This window comes from Triturus cristatus, chromosome 6, assembly GCF_964204655.1.
Source record: "Triturus cristatus chromosome 6, aTriCri1.1, whole genome shotgun sequence".
NCBI classification, from domain to species: Eukaryota; Metazoa; Chordata; class Amphibia; order Caudata; family Salamandridae; genus Triturus; species Triturus cristatus.
This window is the reverse complement of record NC_140589.1, coordinates 1,401,105,885-1,401,125,256: the sequence shown is the minus strand read 5'-3', so window position 1 is coordinate 1,401,125,256 and position 19,372 is coordinate 1,401,105,885. Positions and strand designations below refer to the sequence as shown.

The following is a 19,372-nucleotide window of genomic DNA, read 5'->3' as shown; positions in this document are numbered from 1 at the left end:
CAGCTGCAGCTATTTTTACTAACATTTTTAGCACTTTTGTAGTTTCATAGAGAGGGAAAAAGTTTTAGAGCCATACAAGTCATAATTATTCCCATTTTTGCGACTCTCGTCAAAGCATCAGTGACGTCAGGGTGCTTGGTTTTTCAGCACAGATAACAAAGGGCCATGATAAAAAAAAGGTCACATCAATAAATTACAAAAAAAAATAAAAAGTCTGGGAATAAGTGTGTCCATTAATGATATCTAAAGGTATTGCCTACATTTGTGGTACAAGATCTTGGGTGTCCAGCATTGGTCCCGATAGCCGGAACCCAGACAGATTTCGAGCATGTCCATAAGGAATACTTTCACCTATACGGAATCTAAGTGGAATCCATTTACAGTTTCAGTAACCCGGAAATCTGGTTTGGATCTGGCCTTCATGTTCCGCTGTTGGACACCCCTGATATAGATAGTTTGGAAAGGTTTACTCTACTGTACTCTGGGGTACCCCAAACTGTTTTTTTCACTTGTCTTCTCTCATTTTGTTGTTTTGTCACCACCTTTTCCCATTGTCATTCCATTTCATTGGCCTTTAAAGTTGTGGCTGGGATCCCACCATCTTTTGCCATTTACTTGCCATTATTTTATTCAGGCAGCTTTGTGTGCAGTGTTAATCCAGCAGGTATGTCCCCTTCATTCTTGCAGACAAATATAACCTGGGCGCCAACAGTTTTTCTCCATCACATAGTCAATCTGGTGGAACCTTAAATAAATTGATACACCAACAGCTGGCTCACTTAAATCGTCATGCCAATTTTGTGTAATGTTGAAGCACCAGGGTTCTGTATTTGACATACAAAAATAAATAAGAGCAAGTCAGTTTAGACGGTCAGAGGTCAGTTCACCCATTAGGATTTGCGTTTACTAAGAAGGATAGCGAAGAGCTGCTGGGTGGGATGGATGATAAAATGTGCTTGCATTTAGGGGCCGTAAGTCTGGGTGAGTTTAAAAGATTGGGGTGGAGGCCAGTATGTTCCTTGTGCATGAGTGTTATCTGCCTCTTTTGGTAGGATTATTGAGGAAGGATGAAATTCTCTTCAGGGACCTTGAGTTTTAGGTAGTGGGTTGTGTGTGTTCAGTCTGGACTGGCGAACACTTGACTTTGCTGTTGTGCTGTTTCATTAATTGAGGTTTTGTATTTACCCCCAGCAGCTGGCATCGGACAGAGCGACTTCAGAGGACACTCGCTATATATTCCGGATCACTATGCTACACTGGGGAAGCTAGAATCGTGCCGATCCCCTTCGCAGCGACTGGTAACCCGGGACACCAGCTGCCAAACCGACGAAGTGAAGGTAGTGCCACCATCGGTGAGAAGAATCCGAGCACAGAAAGGGCAAGGCATTGCAGCTCAGATGTCCCACATGTCAAGTTCATCTGGGAACATGTCCACTGTGAGCGACTCCGCTGGGGTCCTGTTTGCGCCACGCTTCAATGGGGACATGCACTTCCATAGCCTACCCAGGCCAGGCGCACGGGTATCCCTGCAATCATTGGATCACAAGCCCAGCCCGCTGTACCTAACAGAAGACTCGGCCCGCACCATGCCTTGCCAGATAAGCAAACTGCAGGTGGATGACAGCGTTGTCCATATGAGAAACAGTCCCAGGAACGGGACCCTTCCAAGACCCAAGTCACAGGAGGTTAGAAGCCGAGATAATGAACTTCCCAACCCAGCATGCGTGGTTTCTCCGCATGCAGCCTACTCCATGTGCGTCATCCCCAACGCCACCTTGTCCTCCACGTCTGAGGTGATTGCTCTTCACACCTCCATGAGCATGGGGCAGCTGGACAGTAAGCTAACCTCGGCCTCTCCCTACACACGGCTAGCACCAGGAAAGCATCCAGGTGTTGACCGTATTAAGGGAGCGGTGGATCATCATTCTTCCAGTGGCAACTGGAGCGAGAGCAGCTCAAACCACCACTCCCAAACTTCCAATACTGTTCCTTCCAATGCTTTGCTCAGGCCATCCCTGATTGGTTCTGCCGGCTCCCTCCGTGCTGCAGGGAGTCCCATCAATAGATCCCAAAGCATGACCTACAGCGGCAGAAACAATCTGACTTTTCCGACTAACTCCCTCGACAGCGATGACCGGAGCGAATCCAGTTACTCAGAAGGCAGAGGGTTAAAAACCAGCATCAGCAGCACAGAGAACTGGGTGTATGAACCTCATGTTAATGGTGGCACTCCCTCACAGAAACTGTCTACAGGGACCCCCGGAAACTCCACACCAGCGAGCAACATGAGTATCAGCAGCTACGAGGGCACTTCGGTGCGAGCAGACTCCAGTTCTTTGTGTTCACTTGACCCTGATGGCTACTACACGACCATGCATGTAGACTCTGGCCTGAGGCTGCAGAAACAGTGCAGAAGCAACAGTTTTGAGAACACGAGGAATGGTCAGGGGAAGATTTGCGATGGGAAAGGGCAGCAAAACAATGACGACAAGTCGAGCTACAGTGACCGATCGCTCACGCGCAGCATTTCTTTGAAGAAGTCAAAGAAACCACCCCTTCCGCCTTCCAGAACTGATTCTCTCAGGAGAGCCCCAAAGAAGAAGACCCAGTCCAATGGGCAGGTGCTGAACGAAAATCTAATTGCTACCTTGCAACAATCGCTGCAGTTGAACCTCAAGTACAAAAACAGCAGCTCTCCATCTCAGAGTCCGTGCAGCGATTATGAAGACCCCTGGGTAGTGCGTTCTCGAAGCCAGAGCACAGTCAGTGCGAGCAGCAGTGGACTCTCGACCACAGCACCGAATATGTACTCCATCTGTCCTGTCACGCCGTCACAAAGTGAGTCGAGTAGCAGCAAGTCGGAGTATGCGGACCCGTGGGGTTACTATATAAACTATACTGGAAATCAGGAGGAGCATACAATGTCTCCTGCCTCACGCCCCATGACCGCTACTGTGCCACTCAACGACTGCAGCATCAGCCAGTTCTCTTACGAGTCAGGGGTTTCTGTACCGCAAGTGCCCAGTATACCGGCCAACCCAAAGAACGCCTCCCCAGAGAAATCCCACAGAGTGACCTCACCCTCCAGTGGTTACTCCAGCCAGTCCAATACACCCACAGCCCTTACACCTGTGCCTCTTTTCCTGAGAAACATGTCTCCAGGAAATGGAAAAGTCAAACTAAAGCCAAAAGTGCCTGAAAGAAAATCTTCCTTGGTTTCAACAGTTTCCATTTCTTCATCTTCTACCTCTCTTTCCTCAAATACATCCGACTCCCTTCAGCCTACTGGGAACAGCTCCACTTGTGCTGCGAACATCACATCTCCCCCTACCCCGACACATACCCCTGACCCCCCTCCTCCTTCATCACCCCTCGTAGAGGTGCTGGCTCTCGTCCCTCCACCATCATCGCCCAGTTTTCCCCCCCCTCCACCACCAGAAGCAATGACCTATGATTCGCCACATGATGAAGTTCAGGACTTTCCTCACCTACATGCAACAATTTCTAATTCCTTGGCAGTCCCAAGCATGGGGCTGCCTCAGACACCTACATTTAAGCCTCCCATTGCACCACCCTTGAATCCCAATCTCATTAAAGATGCCATGAAACATCAGCCAAATAATTTTAAACAACCCCTCAAGGAAATCTCTTCTGGAAGATCACCAAATCGTGCAACAAAAATTGAGGAGCTTTCTCAGCCCCTAGTTACCACTCAGGCATTGCAAAACGTACAGTTGAGGTCAGTTAAGAAAGGTTTAGCACCCGAGCCAGACCACTTGGAAGAATTGGCATCCGAGTCGGCATTGCAGGAGAAGTCGACTGTTGCGTTAAAGTCCTCTTCGCAACCCTCTGCTTCCGAAGAGCACATGGTCATAACTGGGCAAGACGATTCAGAGACCCAAAGCGCTGCTGTCGTTCATTTGCATCTTCCAAGCTCCCATCCAGGTCCACATTACAAGGTCAGCGATCTTGAAAGTTCTACAAGGCTGGACTTTCCAGAGCCGCAGGTCGAGGCTGCCTTTTCAGCGATGCATATATGTGAATCTGAAAATGACTCTTTAAATAAAAACCTAGCTGAACAATCGGGCTCTCCAAAAAAGACTTTGAGCCCCGATCATTCTCCCAGAAAGAAGCCACCGCCTATCTCCAAGAAACCCAAGCTGTTTCTCCTCGTGCCACCTCCGCAGCTAGATTTGGCAGCCAGCGAGGAAACAGAAGTCCATGAAAATGTGCGAAGCATGCCCAGCGCAGATAAATCAGACTCCGTTATTGCACATTGGGAGGAGGTGGAAGATGGGCTCACAGCTGATTGCGGCTCCGATGAGACCGACTCCACCAGTGTAATTCCCAATGCAGAAGCGGCTAGTCCTGCTTCCTGGGACATGGGGGATCCCAAGATCTCAATGAGTCCTCCTGCTTTCCAACCAGAGCAAGTAACTCACAGCCAAGACAAGGAGGAGGAGCTGACCTTATCGGATGATGGCAGTTCTTCAGATGGCATCGTCGAGAGAAGCGCCACTGCAGATGGATATCCGCCGCAAGAAGACGAGCATGGTAAATTTGCAATGCTATCCTTATGTCGCAAAATATAATGAACAAAAGCGGGCATATAGATGGGATTTCACATGCATGTATCATGTCGGCATGAACGCCACACACATTTTCAGGGTAGATGGGCTTTTACAAACGCAGCACGTAAATCTTAAGAAATATATGCACAAAATTGTCAGAGGAAGCATCATTAGCCAGTGTTTTTGTTCCCTCTTATTTTTGCTAGAGCTACACACAAAATAATGCTCAAATGTTGCTTGCCTGCATCTCAAGTGCCTGCCTTTCCTTAAACATGACTCTAGTTTCCTAACTAAACACAAGCTCTAAAACCTGGGAATAGTTTTGTATTGTAGGTGGAGCGTAAGACCCTTTTTTGCCTTTTTATACCCACTGCCCATTTTGGTCGGTTACAAAACCTCTCGTTTCTGCTGCCCTCATGGGACTTGGGTAGAAAACATTGAGAAGGAAGTTTGTGCATGTCCACTCGTAGACTTCTCTTAGAACTGTTTGTTTTTTTGTTTTGTTTTGTTTTTTGCCACGTGCAGCTGAGGTGTTTGAAGCTGAAGAGAAGACGCCGTCACTTTCATTCAGCACTTTTCGCGACGGGATGGAGGATGTGAGCACTCCGAACAGACCCAGGACCACTGAAGATCTGTTTGCAGCTATCCACAGGTAGGCACCCTGTGGGCTTTATTTTTTCTGTCTTCATTACAACAATGTACTTTGTTTACAAAGGGGGTTCCTGAGTTTGAAGCAGCAGCTTCCCAACATGCATCTGTTCTGCACCATAGTCTGGGTGAAATTAACTTGCATCATGTGTAAATGAGGTGAAGTAGACTAATGTAAATTGTATGAAGTAAGGTGGCTTTGTCAACTCTATATTAGGTAATGACACTCCCAAAAATGTGGAGATATTTTTAATTATCACCGATACAAGTATTTAAGGGTTGGGGATGGGTTAATGTAAAGATGCAAGTTTTGTTGAGTTTGGTGTCTTGTTCAATGCTGTTATTGTGCTCTGGCTTTTAGTGAAGAATTTCTGATTGGGCGTCAACGCAGTAGAAGATTAATTGTGTTGGTCATTATGGCTTCGCCAGAGTCACTTGTTGACAATTTGTGTTCAGCCCCCTCTTTGTTCAGGGAGGGGCAGCGCACAGTTGGCGAAATGTAAAGTTTCTTTGCTCCTTGGCACTGGGTCGATTCAGTTTGTGTTCAGTGGCCTCTGTTACACAGGAGCGGAGGCCCACAAAGCGCCTAGCACAGTGTTTCCCAAACTGTCGGTCACAAGCTGATTTTCGCTGGGCCTCGAAAGTCGGCAATAAATAAGAATGCCTCAAATTCTGTCCTAAACTTGTCACGCTTGCCAGTGATTCAAAGACAGGGGTCAAATGTCAGGCTGCTTTTATTCTTTTAACTTGAGGTTTGGTATTTACTTTTCTTTCTTTGACTACACAGTCAGAGGAGGTTTTAAAGTCCATTATGCGACAATGTAGGATGTCTTTTGCAATACACAGCAACATATAAATACCTTAAAATTAAGTGAATGCAGTTAGGAAAGCAAAAATTAGGCACTTGTTTGTAATCCTGAAGTATGTTGTAAACAGAGATTTAAACAGGATTAAAACGAACCAAGGCACGAATGATCAATATTCACAGAAACTTGATTTTCACGCATTATTATTTGTCTGCTATATAGTTATATCAGTAAAACTGCAAAGTTAGTGACCATTTCAATAGAAAATATGCTTTCTGTAAATTACAGTGCGCTACCACACGATGTCCTAATTACATTAAAAAATAGCCCTGCTTCATGTCCATGAAAAAGGTAGGCGAGTCGCAAAGGTTTGTTCTAAAAAGTGGGGGTGGGTTGCTTAAGATTTTCCAATGATCACGCTGGCATGTAAAAATACATTAGATTTGGTACAAAAGTAGGCCCGTGTCACCGGAACATCGCTTTTCAAGTCCCGACGCTTCTTTTGAAATAATTAAGGTGGGTTTTTCAAATTAGTTAAAATGAAGAGCGCAAAGGCTACATCCGAGTGGATTGTGGTATTGAATGAAACCACCTAGGGTCTGCGAAAATGGTCATCCGAAACGAGCTGGAAAGGGCAAACTAGTGAGGAAATGTAAGCAACGTTTGAATTGTGTGTCGCTTGCGCCACCGTGTGGTTGAAAAATGATTTGCGACAATTTGCTTCTAAATGCTTAAAGGTCTTTCAGATGATCTTCGCCTCTGAAATTCGTGCATTTTCTGTCCCCTTCATTTCAAGCAACTACCTATTCTGTGCTAAATTAGTTGGATCCAAAAACGGCTTCAAGGATTATACTGCAAGTTTATTTTTGGTTATTTTAAAAAAATATTTCTTTAGACCACCATCACAAGCCTAGTCGTGTTTCATCAGCCCCGGCCCAGTATCCATCCACAACCATTATCCTCCCACTGTTAAGGTATTTTCATCACATCCCAGAGCTGTAAAATGCATTGGTACGTGTGCATCCTGACACACAAGTGGAAGGGTTGCAATATTGAGTAGCAGGGGCACGCTACTAGGTGTTGCACATATGAGAGAGTCACATCGGCGCCACTAAAAAGAGCGAGTAAAACGTACTGGAAAAGCAAACGTCCTCTAGTATATTAAATACTATTTACCAGTCAGGTACTCCTGAATCCAGCTGTTCTTCTGCTAAACAAGACCTCTAAAGAACTGCTACCGGACTGTAGTTCTTACGGTGTCTGGTCTGTTGAAGAGTGCACTCTGCCTCACAGCCTCTGTTGCGCCTGCGAGCGCACTGTACGCATGCGCGCACTCACACCAAATTTACATTCTCTCCACTGGATGAAAGAATGGGAAGACTCCCCATAGCATACAGGACCAGACATGAGTAAAAATAGTTCATTATTTTAGTATTGAGGCAGGAATGGGTAGACTTCTGTTTTTCTAGACGTATGGTGAAAAACTCAAGCGCTGCTGCGTTCGGATAGACAGGCGAGTCGAGCTGCCCTCTGTTGAGCCACTGGATGGGTGGCTCAAAATCTGGAGCAGCAACGGAAGGCTCAGAGCCTTTCTTGACACAACTTTTTTTGAGAGGGGTTCGAACAAAAACCTGTTCGTTAGTAGTCGGACAGTCAATGAGTGCAGTTGGTGATTTGGATGTAGGCCTTTAGCAGTGTAAAAGTCCAGCCTCCTTAGGTGCCCCTGTGGAAAAAGAGTTCGGCTTGTAGGATTCAGAGAGTGGCGGGGCGGCAGGGTTATGTGGTACGTTTTTTTAGGCCTGCCACAGGCCAGTGACAGTATAATTAATCTAAAATGCATACTGCTCTAGCTTGACTCGCACCTGGTGACCGGCCTGAAAGTTTCTTCTATAACTGTTAATCAGAGTCCCTTGATACTGGTATCATACACGCAGACAGTGTGGTCACACCCCTTCCTCTCACAGGGGCACACACTTGGCAGCTCTTCTGTTGGAAAATCTTTGCTCAGTGGGGCTTTCTATATCGTTTCACCTTTTCCTTATTTTCTGTTTATCCTTTTTTTTCCTCACTACTTTCAGATCTGGTGGTCTATAGCATTTACACCCTGGGTGCAAGCCATGGAACTGGAAGTCTCCGTAAGGATTCCAGTGTGGTTCTGCACCTCCTATCTGACCAACCAAATGTAAGATTTAATTATGTATCCCCTCTGTGATGGCAGGGGTGTTTTCTGTTGATCACTGTTGAGGGTTTGAACCAGTGATGAACTAGCTCCATAAATGTAAGGTTCCTGTTTGTGGTTATTACCATGCAATGCTGTTAACCACATCCCAGCATGGGACGTCTTCTCTACAAATAGTAAAGGTTTATTGTATTCAGCGGCTCTCCAGATTGAAATATCAAAAGTCACCCAAGAGCATCTTCATCTCAAGATCGGCAACCTCTCTGATGAAGTAGATAAAGTTTGCCCCCTTTTCACCCTCTTCAGAGGCAAGAACATATTTGTCGCTGATGGGAAATGCAAGTCGTGCTGGGCAGGGGAAGCACCAGCAGGACTCTTTGGTCATGTCAGTTTTAGGGTAGGGATCAGTCCCATCTCCATCCGATCACCATCTACACTTTTCCATGATTTCTCACGAGTGCCTGAAGTTCTTGGAATTGATGGACCATTGGTTTGCAAGTCAGACGAAAAAGCGATCTGAGCATTTAATGGAACTTTGTTGAAGGAAAAAAGGATGGATTATTTTAGATCTGTAACTGTTCAAGTGATATACTCTGCCTCAGAAGTGATTAGCTCTTCCAACTGGGGCTAACCAATTGAGCAGTATACTGAAAGATGCTCTTTTTCACTTCCTCCGGGTTTACTGCAAGTAGAATCCATTATCAATGCAAATTCCTCTCCTTCCGGCTCAGTTTCGTTCCCTGAATTTTCTGTTATAGTGGTGGAAGAGACCGTGTATTCGGCGTTGCATATCTTACAGAATGTACAATAGGACATATTTTATCCCTCAAGGGCTTCCTACGTAGATATTGTGTTGCAGTAAATGTGGCACATGGTACTCCCATCCCATTTCAGAAATTGACTTTCATAAAGACTCTGGTGGAGATGTCAGTAGGTAAGACATCCCTTGACCATCCAGAGGGACGCCTTCCTTCATCTGATATCTTGTGCCCTTGACAAGGCCCTGTGATTACTGAGTGGCTTTGAATTGATCAGTGTACCAAATGCTCTCCTAATGATGCATGTTATTCAGTAATACCTGGTACAAGTGGACCCACCATCATCACAGATTGCTGTATCAGATGTAGTTAATCTGCAGCTGAAGTGGTGGTCTTCTAAGTTAAATATGAACATACATGTTTTCTTCTTGTTCCGGGCTTTCATATGTCCCATCGCCTCCAGCCCTTTTAATTCAGGGTAAAGCACCATCATACTGCACAACATGTAACATCAGGAGGTGTTCTCATTATCCTGGAGTTAAAAGCTTTATTTGTTCTGTCGTCAAAAGACGTTCATGCATTTAAGGGCAAGCTGGCATCGGTGTCCTTGCATTGACACGTTTCACTGGGTTTGAGATGCAGAGCAGTCACATGTGTAACTCCACTACCTTTGTGAAAGCATCATGCTCTAGATGTGAGCGCTTGATAGATCCGATACCTTTGTCAAGGCAATGCTCAAACAATTATGTCTAGAAATCATTACTTAACCACTGTATCTACCTAATGACAGTATACTTAATCTAAAATGCATACTGCTCTAGCTTGACTCACACCTGGTGACCAGCCTGAAAGTTTCTTCTAGAGCTGTTAATCAGAGTCCCCTGATGCTGGTATCATACACGCAGACAGTGTGGTCACACCCCTTCCTCTCACAGGGGCACACACTTGTGGAGAAGTGTGGCTCAATGGTTAGTGGAGAAGTGTGGCTCAATGGTTAGAGCGGCAGACCCTGATGCATCCACGGCGGGTCTTGGATTCAATTTCCACGGACCTGATAATTCTCGCCTCGGTGCCTATTCTAATCATGGGTCCCACGCTGCAACTCTGGGCAATAGCTTGCTTAAGCTCCACAACGGCCCCAGCAGCGCTGGGAGGCCTGGCTTCACCATGGGGGTGCCCAGGAGTGGACATTTCACAGGGAAAGGCCAGGAAGGGTTCCTCAGCGGTATGAGTACAGCGCCAGGATACCCCCCGTTGGGGGTGGCAGTGCGCTATACAAGTACATACACATTTACATTTATTTACATTTAATGTGGACTTTTAATTCTTGGGAATGTTACCATTGGTCCACAAGAGGGGAGGCTGCTTCTAGAACTAAATACAACTTTTAGTCCTTATTCCTTAGATCTCCAAATGACCCGGCCACCTGTGATTGCTATATATTTTTGATTTGCATGACCAAGGCCAAGAACTGGTAGCGTTGGGAGCAATGGACGTGTGGAGTTTGGAGTTGGAGGAAATTGGGTGCCACTGGGACCACCCATGTTCCAGAGTTTGTTTGTATGATGAAACATCCTCTGCTGTTGAGAAATGCTCAGATCACCTCATGCAGTCCGGGATAACATCATAGTAGTCTGAAGGCGAGGGGACAGAAGAGCATGAATCTAAGTTAAAAGTGGGTTTTAGTGGAAAAATATGCCTACATCTGGGGACATTGCTAATTCCGAAGGAGAATTCCCAGTATATTTTCCTCTGTAGTGCCACGTCCAAATATCCGCGAATTTTCTGTTCTCACCCAAGACTTAGTCGGGCTTTAGGAGTGCAAAAGTCCCTGCGGGGAGTAGATTTAAAGGCAGAGGCTAACTTTACCAGTATGTGTAACAACATCCAAGTTCCCGTCAGGAGGAAGGGTACGCGTAGAAGAAAAGTTGGACCTTCTGTGGACTCTTACAGCTATGACAAACCTGAATGTTGGGATGGAACCTACTAGCAAATGCCAACATATTGGCAGCCTTATGTATTTCGATTTGAATTCATTTGTGTACAGAGCACCAAGGCGTGTTTTGTTTGTGTATGGTAATAGTGTCTTGTAGTTATTTGTAAAAGAAAAGCTTTGTCGGACAGGTTGCGTCTACTCTGATGGGAATGGTGTTGTTTGCCTTTCCCATTTATGGTGTGAGAAATGACCGAGGACGTGCCAAAGTCACTACAGTTGCTTGCTGCACTATGAGTTGTTGGTATCTCTATAGTTTTGTGTCATGATTTGTAGAAGTGCTTTCTTGCAAACCTTTCAGCAGATGTATTCTTGGTCCATCACATGCAGTGAATATAGTTACAGTTACAGGCAAACCTTGCCCCCACAGGTGATAGAGGCCCTCTTATCATTGTTTGCTTCCTCTTTGAAAGATCACTTTTTTCTTAAGAAAGAGGTACACCTCAAGTGGGACGAAAATGCAGCTGTGTACTCTGCTTTTGTGACATTATTATTTACAACATGTTTTTGCTCTGTAATAGTGCAGCTCTTTAGCCAGACCTAAAAATCGACCAGTGTATTTTGCAAAAGATTTAAGTGATAGTGTGTTAGTGAATGAGGAGTCCTAGATTCATTCGGGAATGATGTTTGTTGAAGAGCATGTCTATCTGGCTTGCTTGCCTGTCCTGCTTGAGGTGTATGCAGGCTGTTCTCATGCCATTATCAACAAAACTTAAATTTTACATTTTCTTTATGCCTAGATCCAAAAGAAAAGTTCTTGGACGCAAAGATTCTGATGACGATCGCTCCAGAAACCATTCTCCATCCCCTCCAGTCACACCCACAGGCGCCGGCCCAAATATGGCCTTCAAACAGACTGGATCCATCCATAGAAGTCTCCGTAAGACTGCCACCAGCAGTGACAACTTCAAAGCTTTGCTTTTAAAAAAAGGGAGCAGGACCGAGTACAGTTCGCGCATGTCGGCAGCAGAGATGCTGAAAAACACGGACCCAAGATTTCAGCGCTCCCGCTCGGAGAGTTCGTCAGATTTTCCCGAAAGCCCAACATTGGGATCCCCAAGCATGAACAAGAGGGCCCAGGAGGAGTGGGCCAAAAACGAGGGCCTAATGCCAAGGAGCATGTCCCTTTCCAGCACCAGGTACGGCCGGTCCCGAACACCGCCTCTCGCCGCCAGCAGCAAATACAACGTGCGTAACAGAATTCAGAGCAGCCCTATGACTGTCATTTGTGAGGGGGATGGAGAGGCCACTGATGCTATGGATGGCGGAGCCCTACGGAACCTGCAGAATAGGAAGGGCTCTTTGCTTGGCGGGCAGTGCTCCGCAGACCTGGATAGCAATGACTCGTTTGATGCTGACGAGGTGGATACTGGCACGCCAGTTAGCAGAGACCTTCTGGCAGCAATGATGAGAGGGGATACGTTCGAGAACTGTTTTAGCCCATCAGCAGAGGAAAGCTAAAAAGAGAACTAGCATGTTTTGGTTTTGGCTTGAAATGGCAAGTAAGAAGGAATATTCAGTCGATCCAAGAAAAACGTAGGGAACGTTCAGACTGCACAGACCACTGCTGTCAGCAGTGGCGTTGACTTTAGCTGTGTGAGTTGACCAGGAGGGCGTTTCCAGACCACTTCAGTTGTCCTAGGCAGGACTTGCTGTAAATGGGGTGACCCAAGAAATTCTAACATAGTTTACAGCGAGATTATCTTGCAGGTACTGGGATTACTGGCTGGGTTTTTCAGAGATTGCAGAGTATGGCGAAAGTGGGAAATGTGTCGGAAAATGTGGCTAATGCCACTGTGACATAGGGTGCTCGTGCCTACTCCTCCAGGTACATATACGAAGCTGGGAGCGCTCCTCAAATACTGCTCGGTGGGAAAAGAATCCTAGCTCGCTAGAACTAGTAGCAGTGGTGAATGTGCTAGACCTTCAAGCTTGCGCGTGCTGGGGAAAGGTGATATTGCTTAGGCACATGTAACGCAACAGACATGAACAGTGGCACACATTTTGTGATGGTACTATTTTCAAGAAGCTCACTGGGTTGTAGAGGTCAGAGCTAGCATGGGGGCGGGGTAACCCTACAGCACTATTTGCGGCCAGCTGCTGGGCAGCGTGATACAGTGACTCGGCTTGTTTCTAAGTATGCTTGGGTCTTCAGGGCTTATGCTTCTCCAAATGAAATGGCTCCCTGGATTTGAACCCAGACATTCCGAAGAACTATTCAAATAATGCAAGGCAAATCTGCAAACAGAATGCAATGGACGCCAGAAAAAGGGAAAGAGAGGCGCAATATGCTGCCAGAAGATCAGATTTATGCTTTCTAAAGTTTGTAAGAAACTTTTTTTTTTTAAATCCAAGATCTTGCACTACAGAGAATTTGGCAGAGTCTTTCACTCTTAAGAGTTCATTTAGCTCGAGGTTTGCTGACTCTTTTAAAAACTGAAATGAGAATATTAATGCTTTCTCACTTGAAATATCAACAGCTGCAAACCTTTGGTTACCAAAGATTCTTGTTTGGTAATTTCCTCTGAATTTGCTATTGTTATTTCTTTAAAAGGACTTAAAATAACTAAAACAGGAAGTTGCTTTGCTTTTTTGTAAATTTTTTACTCTCATTGGACACCAAATGTTTTAAGAAGTTTCACCTGTATGCAAATTGCAGTTTATACATTTGATGAACTTTGTTTGTGTGCGGGGGAGACTTGCTTTGTTTTACAGAAACCTGTTTAATTGAACCATTTGTACGTTTTGATACCGTTTTGTAAATAACAGAGCTTGCAAAAGTTCATTTTGACCTCCCCACTTTAGAATTTGTTAAACGAGGGATAGGCCATTTTGGGTTAACAACTTTCTAGATTATTTATTTTAGTATTTTAGTGACATATGCTTGTGACTCTCTCTTCCCAATCCCTTTCATGATAGTACTGTATAAATTCAGGGGCCTTCACTTAACTCCTTGATGTCCTGAAGGGGTGTTTACAATGCTGTGACTCTGTGCTTTAATTAAAGCAAGGCTGCCGTTGCCACCTGGTCTTTTGTCTCTATGGTCTGTTAAGAAATGTGTATTCTTTTAAATCCATCCCCGCCACAGTGACCAACAAGGAGTTCCACTCCCTATGAATATTGACAGACTTTCTCACCAGGTTAGTTTTCTTTGTGAGATATATATATATATATATATATATATATATATATATATATATATATATATATATATATATATATATAATGTGTGTGTGTATATATTTGTGTATATGTATGTACAACAGGTGAAGCTGTTGAGCATATGCTGTGCACACTACTGCCGCATAGTATTGGGCTTGTAAGATTTAAAGTTTTTTTCTTAAGAGAAGACATTTGGTATTGACCTGACTCTCCCCTGAAGTCCATCATGCACCAGGACACAGACTACTTCTTTGATTGTTTTTCCTGCCATGAGGCTCAGAAGTTCTTCGGGTGCTCAATTGCAGATTTGGTGTAATTACGTTCAGTCATTTTTGGGAAAATTAATGGGGAAATTGCATTTTGGGACCTTTTTTTTCTTTTTTTTTTTTTTTTCTCAGCCCCGGTTTCTGACCACCCCAAGACGAACATGCCTTTCCTAAACAATGTATGTTTACATTCGAGGAGGCCATTTCAGAAGAAATTTGAGCTATGCTGCCTGCCTGCAGTCTTGTGTTGCAGGGGCTGGGGCCTGTGCTCCCCTGCCTTGCTCAGAGGGCTGCACTGGGCTGCAGCAGTTCGACATTTCGTGGTGCGCCTGCCCTCTTTTGGGGTCAGGGTGGTATCTCTGCACATTTTGGGCCAACTGCCTTCTGGAGAGTGCTCTAGGTGTTGTCTTTTCACCTGAAAAGGCCTCATAAACCTTTCCCTAGATGCACATACGCCTTTTTATCCAAATAAAGATGGAGACAGCAATGATTGTATCTTCTTGTAACCAATCCATCAAGGTGCCTTTATTTCCTGCTCCCATATGTCACATTCTCTTTTTAGGTATAAAAGGCTGCAGAGAATTCAGCAAACTGCTTCTCAACACTGTGAACGTTTTTCCGTCCCTTCCATGCCAGCTGTTGCTATACTTTTTTTCTCTAGTACCCCCTCTGCTTCAGGCCTGTCATTCCAATTTTCCTTGCGCCCGTTTCCCCAAATTCAGCTCCTCTCATGTCTATCATTAAAGAGTTTTTTATGCCTGGTAGCTCTTCCTTCATTCTAAATCAGTGGTTCAACCCTGTTTACCCCCATTCTCTCTCATGTTATTTCTCTCGACGAAGGCTCTCTCTCAGGGATACATTCCGCCTAAAGTGGAGCACGAGACTCCTATACGCCTTTACATAGCTGCCTCTCCTGCCCAAAGCCCTGAACATGACCAGGAAACCACTGGGCCCAAGTCCTCCTTGTGGCCCCAGATTGAGCCAGGAAAGTGTGGCACCTGGAACATCTGGGCATGAGCATCTGTGATCTAATCTAACAACCTTTTCAGGAGGATCCCCTGTCGCAGCAGCAGGCCAGGGTCCTGCATTCAAACCTGCGTAATTTCCATCTCAAAGCACGGAGATTCATCAGTGGCAGTTGACTGCGTTTATTCTTCTCCCCAAAGTTGTACACTTCATCCTTGCTGCCCATCATCCCTCTATAAAGTCTTTCCACGCCAGGCCCTGGGACAAGTTTATGGCCTGGTGTGGGACTCTTAATACGGACCCGAAACAAGCCAAGCTGTCAAGCTAGGCTGTTGTTTATTTTATCTCACGGCCAGTAAGGACTTGCAGTGGGCACCATTAAAGGTTATCTGTTGACTCTGTTGATGTTTGCCGGACCTACCACCCTGGTTTAAATCATTGGCTGTGATACGATTTATAAATGGTTTCACACATGTGGCATTTTACAGCTGCCACCTACATCTCTGAAGACTTAAGTTTGTAGTGATCATTTCTGCTCGTCACATCAGTGAGCTCCAAGCTTGCTCAGTGCAGCCACCTTACACTACCTTTTACCCAGATAAACAGATGTTTTGGCCCAGGTTGGCCTTTTTTGCCAAAAGTCTTGACTCATTTTCACTTTAGACACTCCATCACCCTCCCAACGTTCTTTGCCCCGCCTCACCCCTCGGAAGAGGAGGGACTCCCAACGGCTGGACCATAAGCGGTCCGTATTTGCACCAAATACCATTGGTTGGATGATAATCTTTGTGTGGGGTGCTCTGCAGCAAAGAAAGACTACATAGAACAGAAAAGGACTTAGTCGCAGTGGATAGTCCTCTGCATAAAGGTCTGCTGTACATGACCCAATAAGCTGCCTCCAGAAAGACTGGGAGCCCATTTACCCAGGGTTGCTGCCACAGCCACAAGGAGAGCCTGCTCTTGATATCTGTCAGGTTGCACATGCGTACACATTCACAAAGTGCTACTGCCTTGACTGCCAGATCTTAGAGAAGGGCATTTCACCGGTTTGGTCCTACAGGTCTTTTTAGTGAGTCATTCTACTGACCCACTACCATGGGAGATTCTGGTTTTGTATCTATTCTAAAGTTGAGGAGTCTGTGGTTCACAGTATTCACCAGAAGAATAAGTTACTTACCTTTGGTAACGCTCTTCCTGGTGGATACCGTATCTAACTGCTGGTTCCTCGCTGTCCTCCCACGCCCCAGGTATGTGGTATGGTCACTTTTCCAGTCTACAAAGGTCCCAGTTCTGGGACCTTCACACTGTTACCTCTGAATATTGTTGGTTTCCGCATCCGAGTGCGAAGACCAAGTCAAGAAAGAAAATTACTTCTGATCACAGAGGTGGCACTTATATACGATTCCATTCGTCACATCCAGGGCGGAGCAGAGTCAGTAAGGAGCCGCATAACTCATTCCTATCCTTATGCTGGAGGAATGCGGTTCTAAATCTTCCAGACCTAGTCTGGCACCTGGTGATATTTTAAAGATGAGGAATCTGTGGTTAGAAGTATCCACCAAAAAAGAGCTTTACTGAGGAGTAAGTAATTTGTTCTTTAGGAAACCAAAAAACTCTTTGTTGCTTTTGCATAACACATCTTGGCAATCTTATATAGAAGGCAAGCCTGGCAGGATGAATTGTCAGATGCATTCAGCTATGTTACACAAAAAGCACACTGCATGAAATTCCAAGAGCATATTTCACTAGCAAAAAAAAGATCCACAATTGTGTTCTTGGATAATATTCCACTTGCAAATATTTGTAAAGCTGATACCTTGACATCCATCCACACATTTACTAAACACTATTGTTTGGACATTCACACCGGGCAAGCTGTCCTTCAATCGGTGTTCCATGTGTCTTCCACTTCTGATCACAGCCACCACTTTAGGGATCATAGTACTGTTATTTGGTCTGTGTACATCATGTAAACTACAGCGATGCATGGAGCAAATTGAAAATATTACTTACCATTAGTAATCGGTTTGCAGTCTGTAATGCTGCAGATTCACATGTCACCTAGCAACCTCCCTGGAAGCAGGCTAAAGTTAATACATGTGAACATGGTCTTCTTTATGTGAACATTTTACTTTCATGTTTATCTCCAGCACACAACTATTTTAATCCTTTATTTCAACACATGCATACTTATTGTGTGGGGGAAAGCACAGTCTGAGGTGGAATCTGTGTCCTGGTTCTTTGTTGGGTTTCAGGGGAAAGACAGATTCCTTCTTCATGATAAAATAACTTTTAATGCGCTGTGGCCAACATCAAATTGCAGGAATGTGCACAGCAGGTTAATTTACAGCACTACAGGTTGAAAAACATCTGTTACACGCAAGTTACGTTTTTCTTCTTTGGCAATTTCTTTTTATTGCAGCCTTTGAACACACAATTCTTGATCTTTAGGAAAATCATTACCACCAAACTACACAAAAAAGTAATTTCTCCTTGCACTGAAACAGTAATACAGCACAGTTGTATGTGTCCTGAAAGCCTTTCCCTTGCTCATGCCGACTCTCAAGACTCTCATAACCTTAATTGAATAGAACAAACAAGTCCATCTGTATTCTCGGCGATACCAACATAATTATTTATTTAGAGGCTTTTACACAAACAAAAATTCAAGATTATTAAACTAAAGTTAAGAAGTATATACAAAGACAGAACCACATGGCATGGGCTATGTCCTAACATAGCCCTTAAGATGCTGCTGAAGAGAGTACTGTCCAATAGCTTAATGTTGCACTGCACATCATCCCCTTTCCTTCTATAGAAACATTTGAAAGTAGCACTCTGGAGGAAGCACTGAGGCTCTGTGCCACCCAGAATTTGACAGTGCAGCTGGTGCATAACAAATCTTAACAATAATTCGTACATACCCCCTTGGCAAGAAAGGAAACCGTGTCCAGGGCACAGAGGCTGTCAAAAGTGAATAAGGCTTACCTAACCTCCCACTTAACAGGTTTTCTGAGACTACCCAACCATTCCTGAATTAAACCTCCATCACTTTCCTCACAACCCCAGCACGCACTAGTCTTCTTCCACTCACCACACTCCCTCTGCCTCTCTAACAACCAACTCGGCATCATCAATAAGCAGAATTGGGCTATAATTTCCCCATTCTTCAGTGCATTATTTACTTCGACTTGACGTCCACCAGGCTTTCAACTTCAACTCTTCTCTTTTACATTGCTATTTTCCTGTTCCACTGCTACCCACCACTCAAAACTGCATAGATTCCTTGAGCGTCCTTCACTGCACACAGGTTGGCATAATTAGAAAGGCCAGCATGCATCATTCCGAAGGTAATCTTTGCTTTTAACCTTTGCTTCCACAAGTATCCACACTTAATCTTTATCCATACTCTTCATATCTCCGTTCTTCCTCTCCTTTTCTTTTCCTCCTGTTACCAAATACCTTGGAACCATTGTAGTACTTTCCTCTCTTCTCATACAATTTAAAGTTTTCTTCCCTGGGAAAACACGGCAAGTTGTGTGGTTGCCCACATTACACCATTTCCTCAGTTGACATCCTCATGTTGTGTCTCTGCTTGACCTCTTAGCCCCCTCAACAATCCTAGTGGACTGTGGATCATATAATGAGATTTTTACTACTTCCTCTCAAAGTTTTGCATCTCATGTGAGGTTAATTGAAGTCTATAAGATCATGACCAAAATAATAACGAATCCCATCTGTCATTAGTATTTTCTTTAAAGCCCATATTGTGGAGTCCTTTGTCAGGTCACACTCAAACTCCACTTCCTCCCATCGACAACCAAAACGACAACAAACCACTCTCCATCTCCCTGTGAATTCATATGACCAATAAAATCTAAAGCGATGTAAGCTCATGCTTTTCTTAGATCACTGTGGAGGGATAGACAGAAATAAGACTACAGAGGCTTTTCAGATCGTCGAATGATGGCTTGCTTTAATGGCAGGAAGAAAAAAAAACAGTCTCAAAAATAAAATTGTAAG

General features: G+C 44.7%; 1 protein-coding gene across 14 annotated transcripts in view; it reads left to right on the top strand.

Annotated features, from left to right (window-relative positions):
* The window catches only part of NHSL1 (NHS like 1), a 454,242-nt gene extending 440,259 nt beyond the window's left edge, over window positions 1-13,983 (top strand). For 8 of the 14 annotated variants that reach the window (XM_085612434.1, XM_085612429.1, XM_085612431.1 and 5 more), the window contains 3 exons: window positions 1,192-4,554; window positions 5,097-5,223; window positions 11,696-13,983. In XM_085612434.1, coding sequence (XP_085468560.1) covers window positions 1,192-4,554; window positions 5,097-5,223; window positions 11,696-12,416 — 4,211 coding nt within the window. In that variant the 3' untranslated portion in view covers window positions 12,417-13,983. The remainder of the gene's footprint in view (window positions 1-1,191; window positions 4,555-5,096; window positions 5,224-11,695) is intronic. The other 6 variants (XM_085612435.1, XM_085612430.1, XM_085612432.1 and 3 more) reach the window with 1 other exon arrangement.
* The last annotated feature ends 5,389 nt before the right edge of the window (window positions 13,984-19,372 follow it).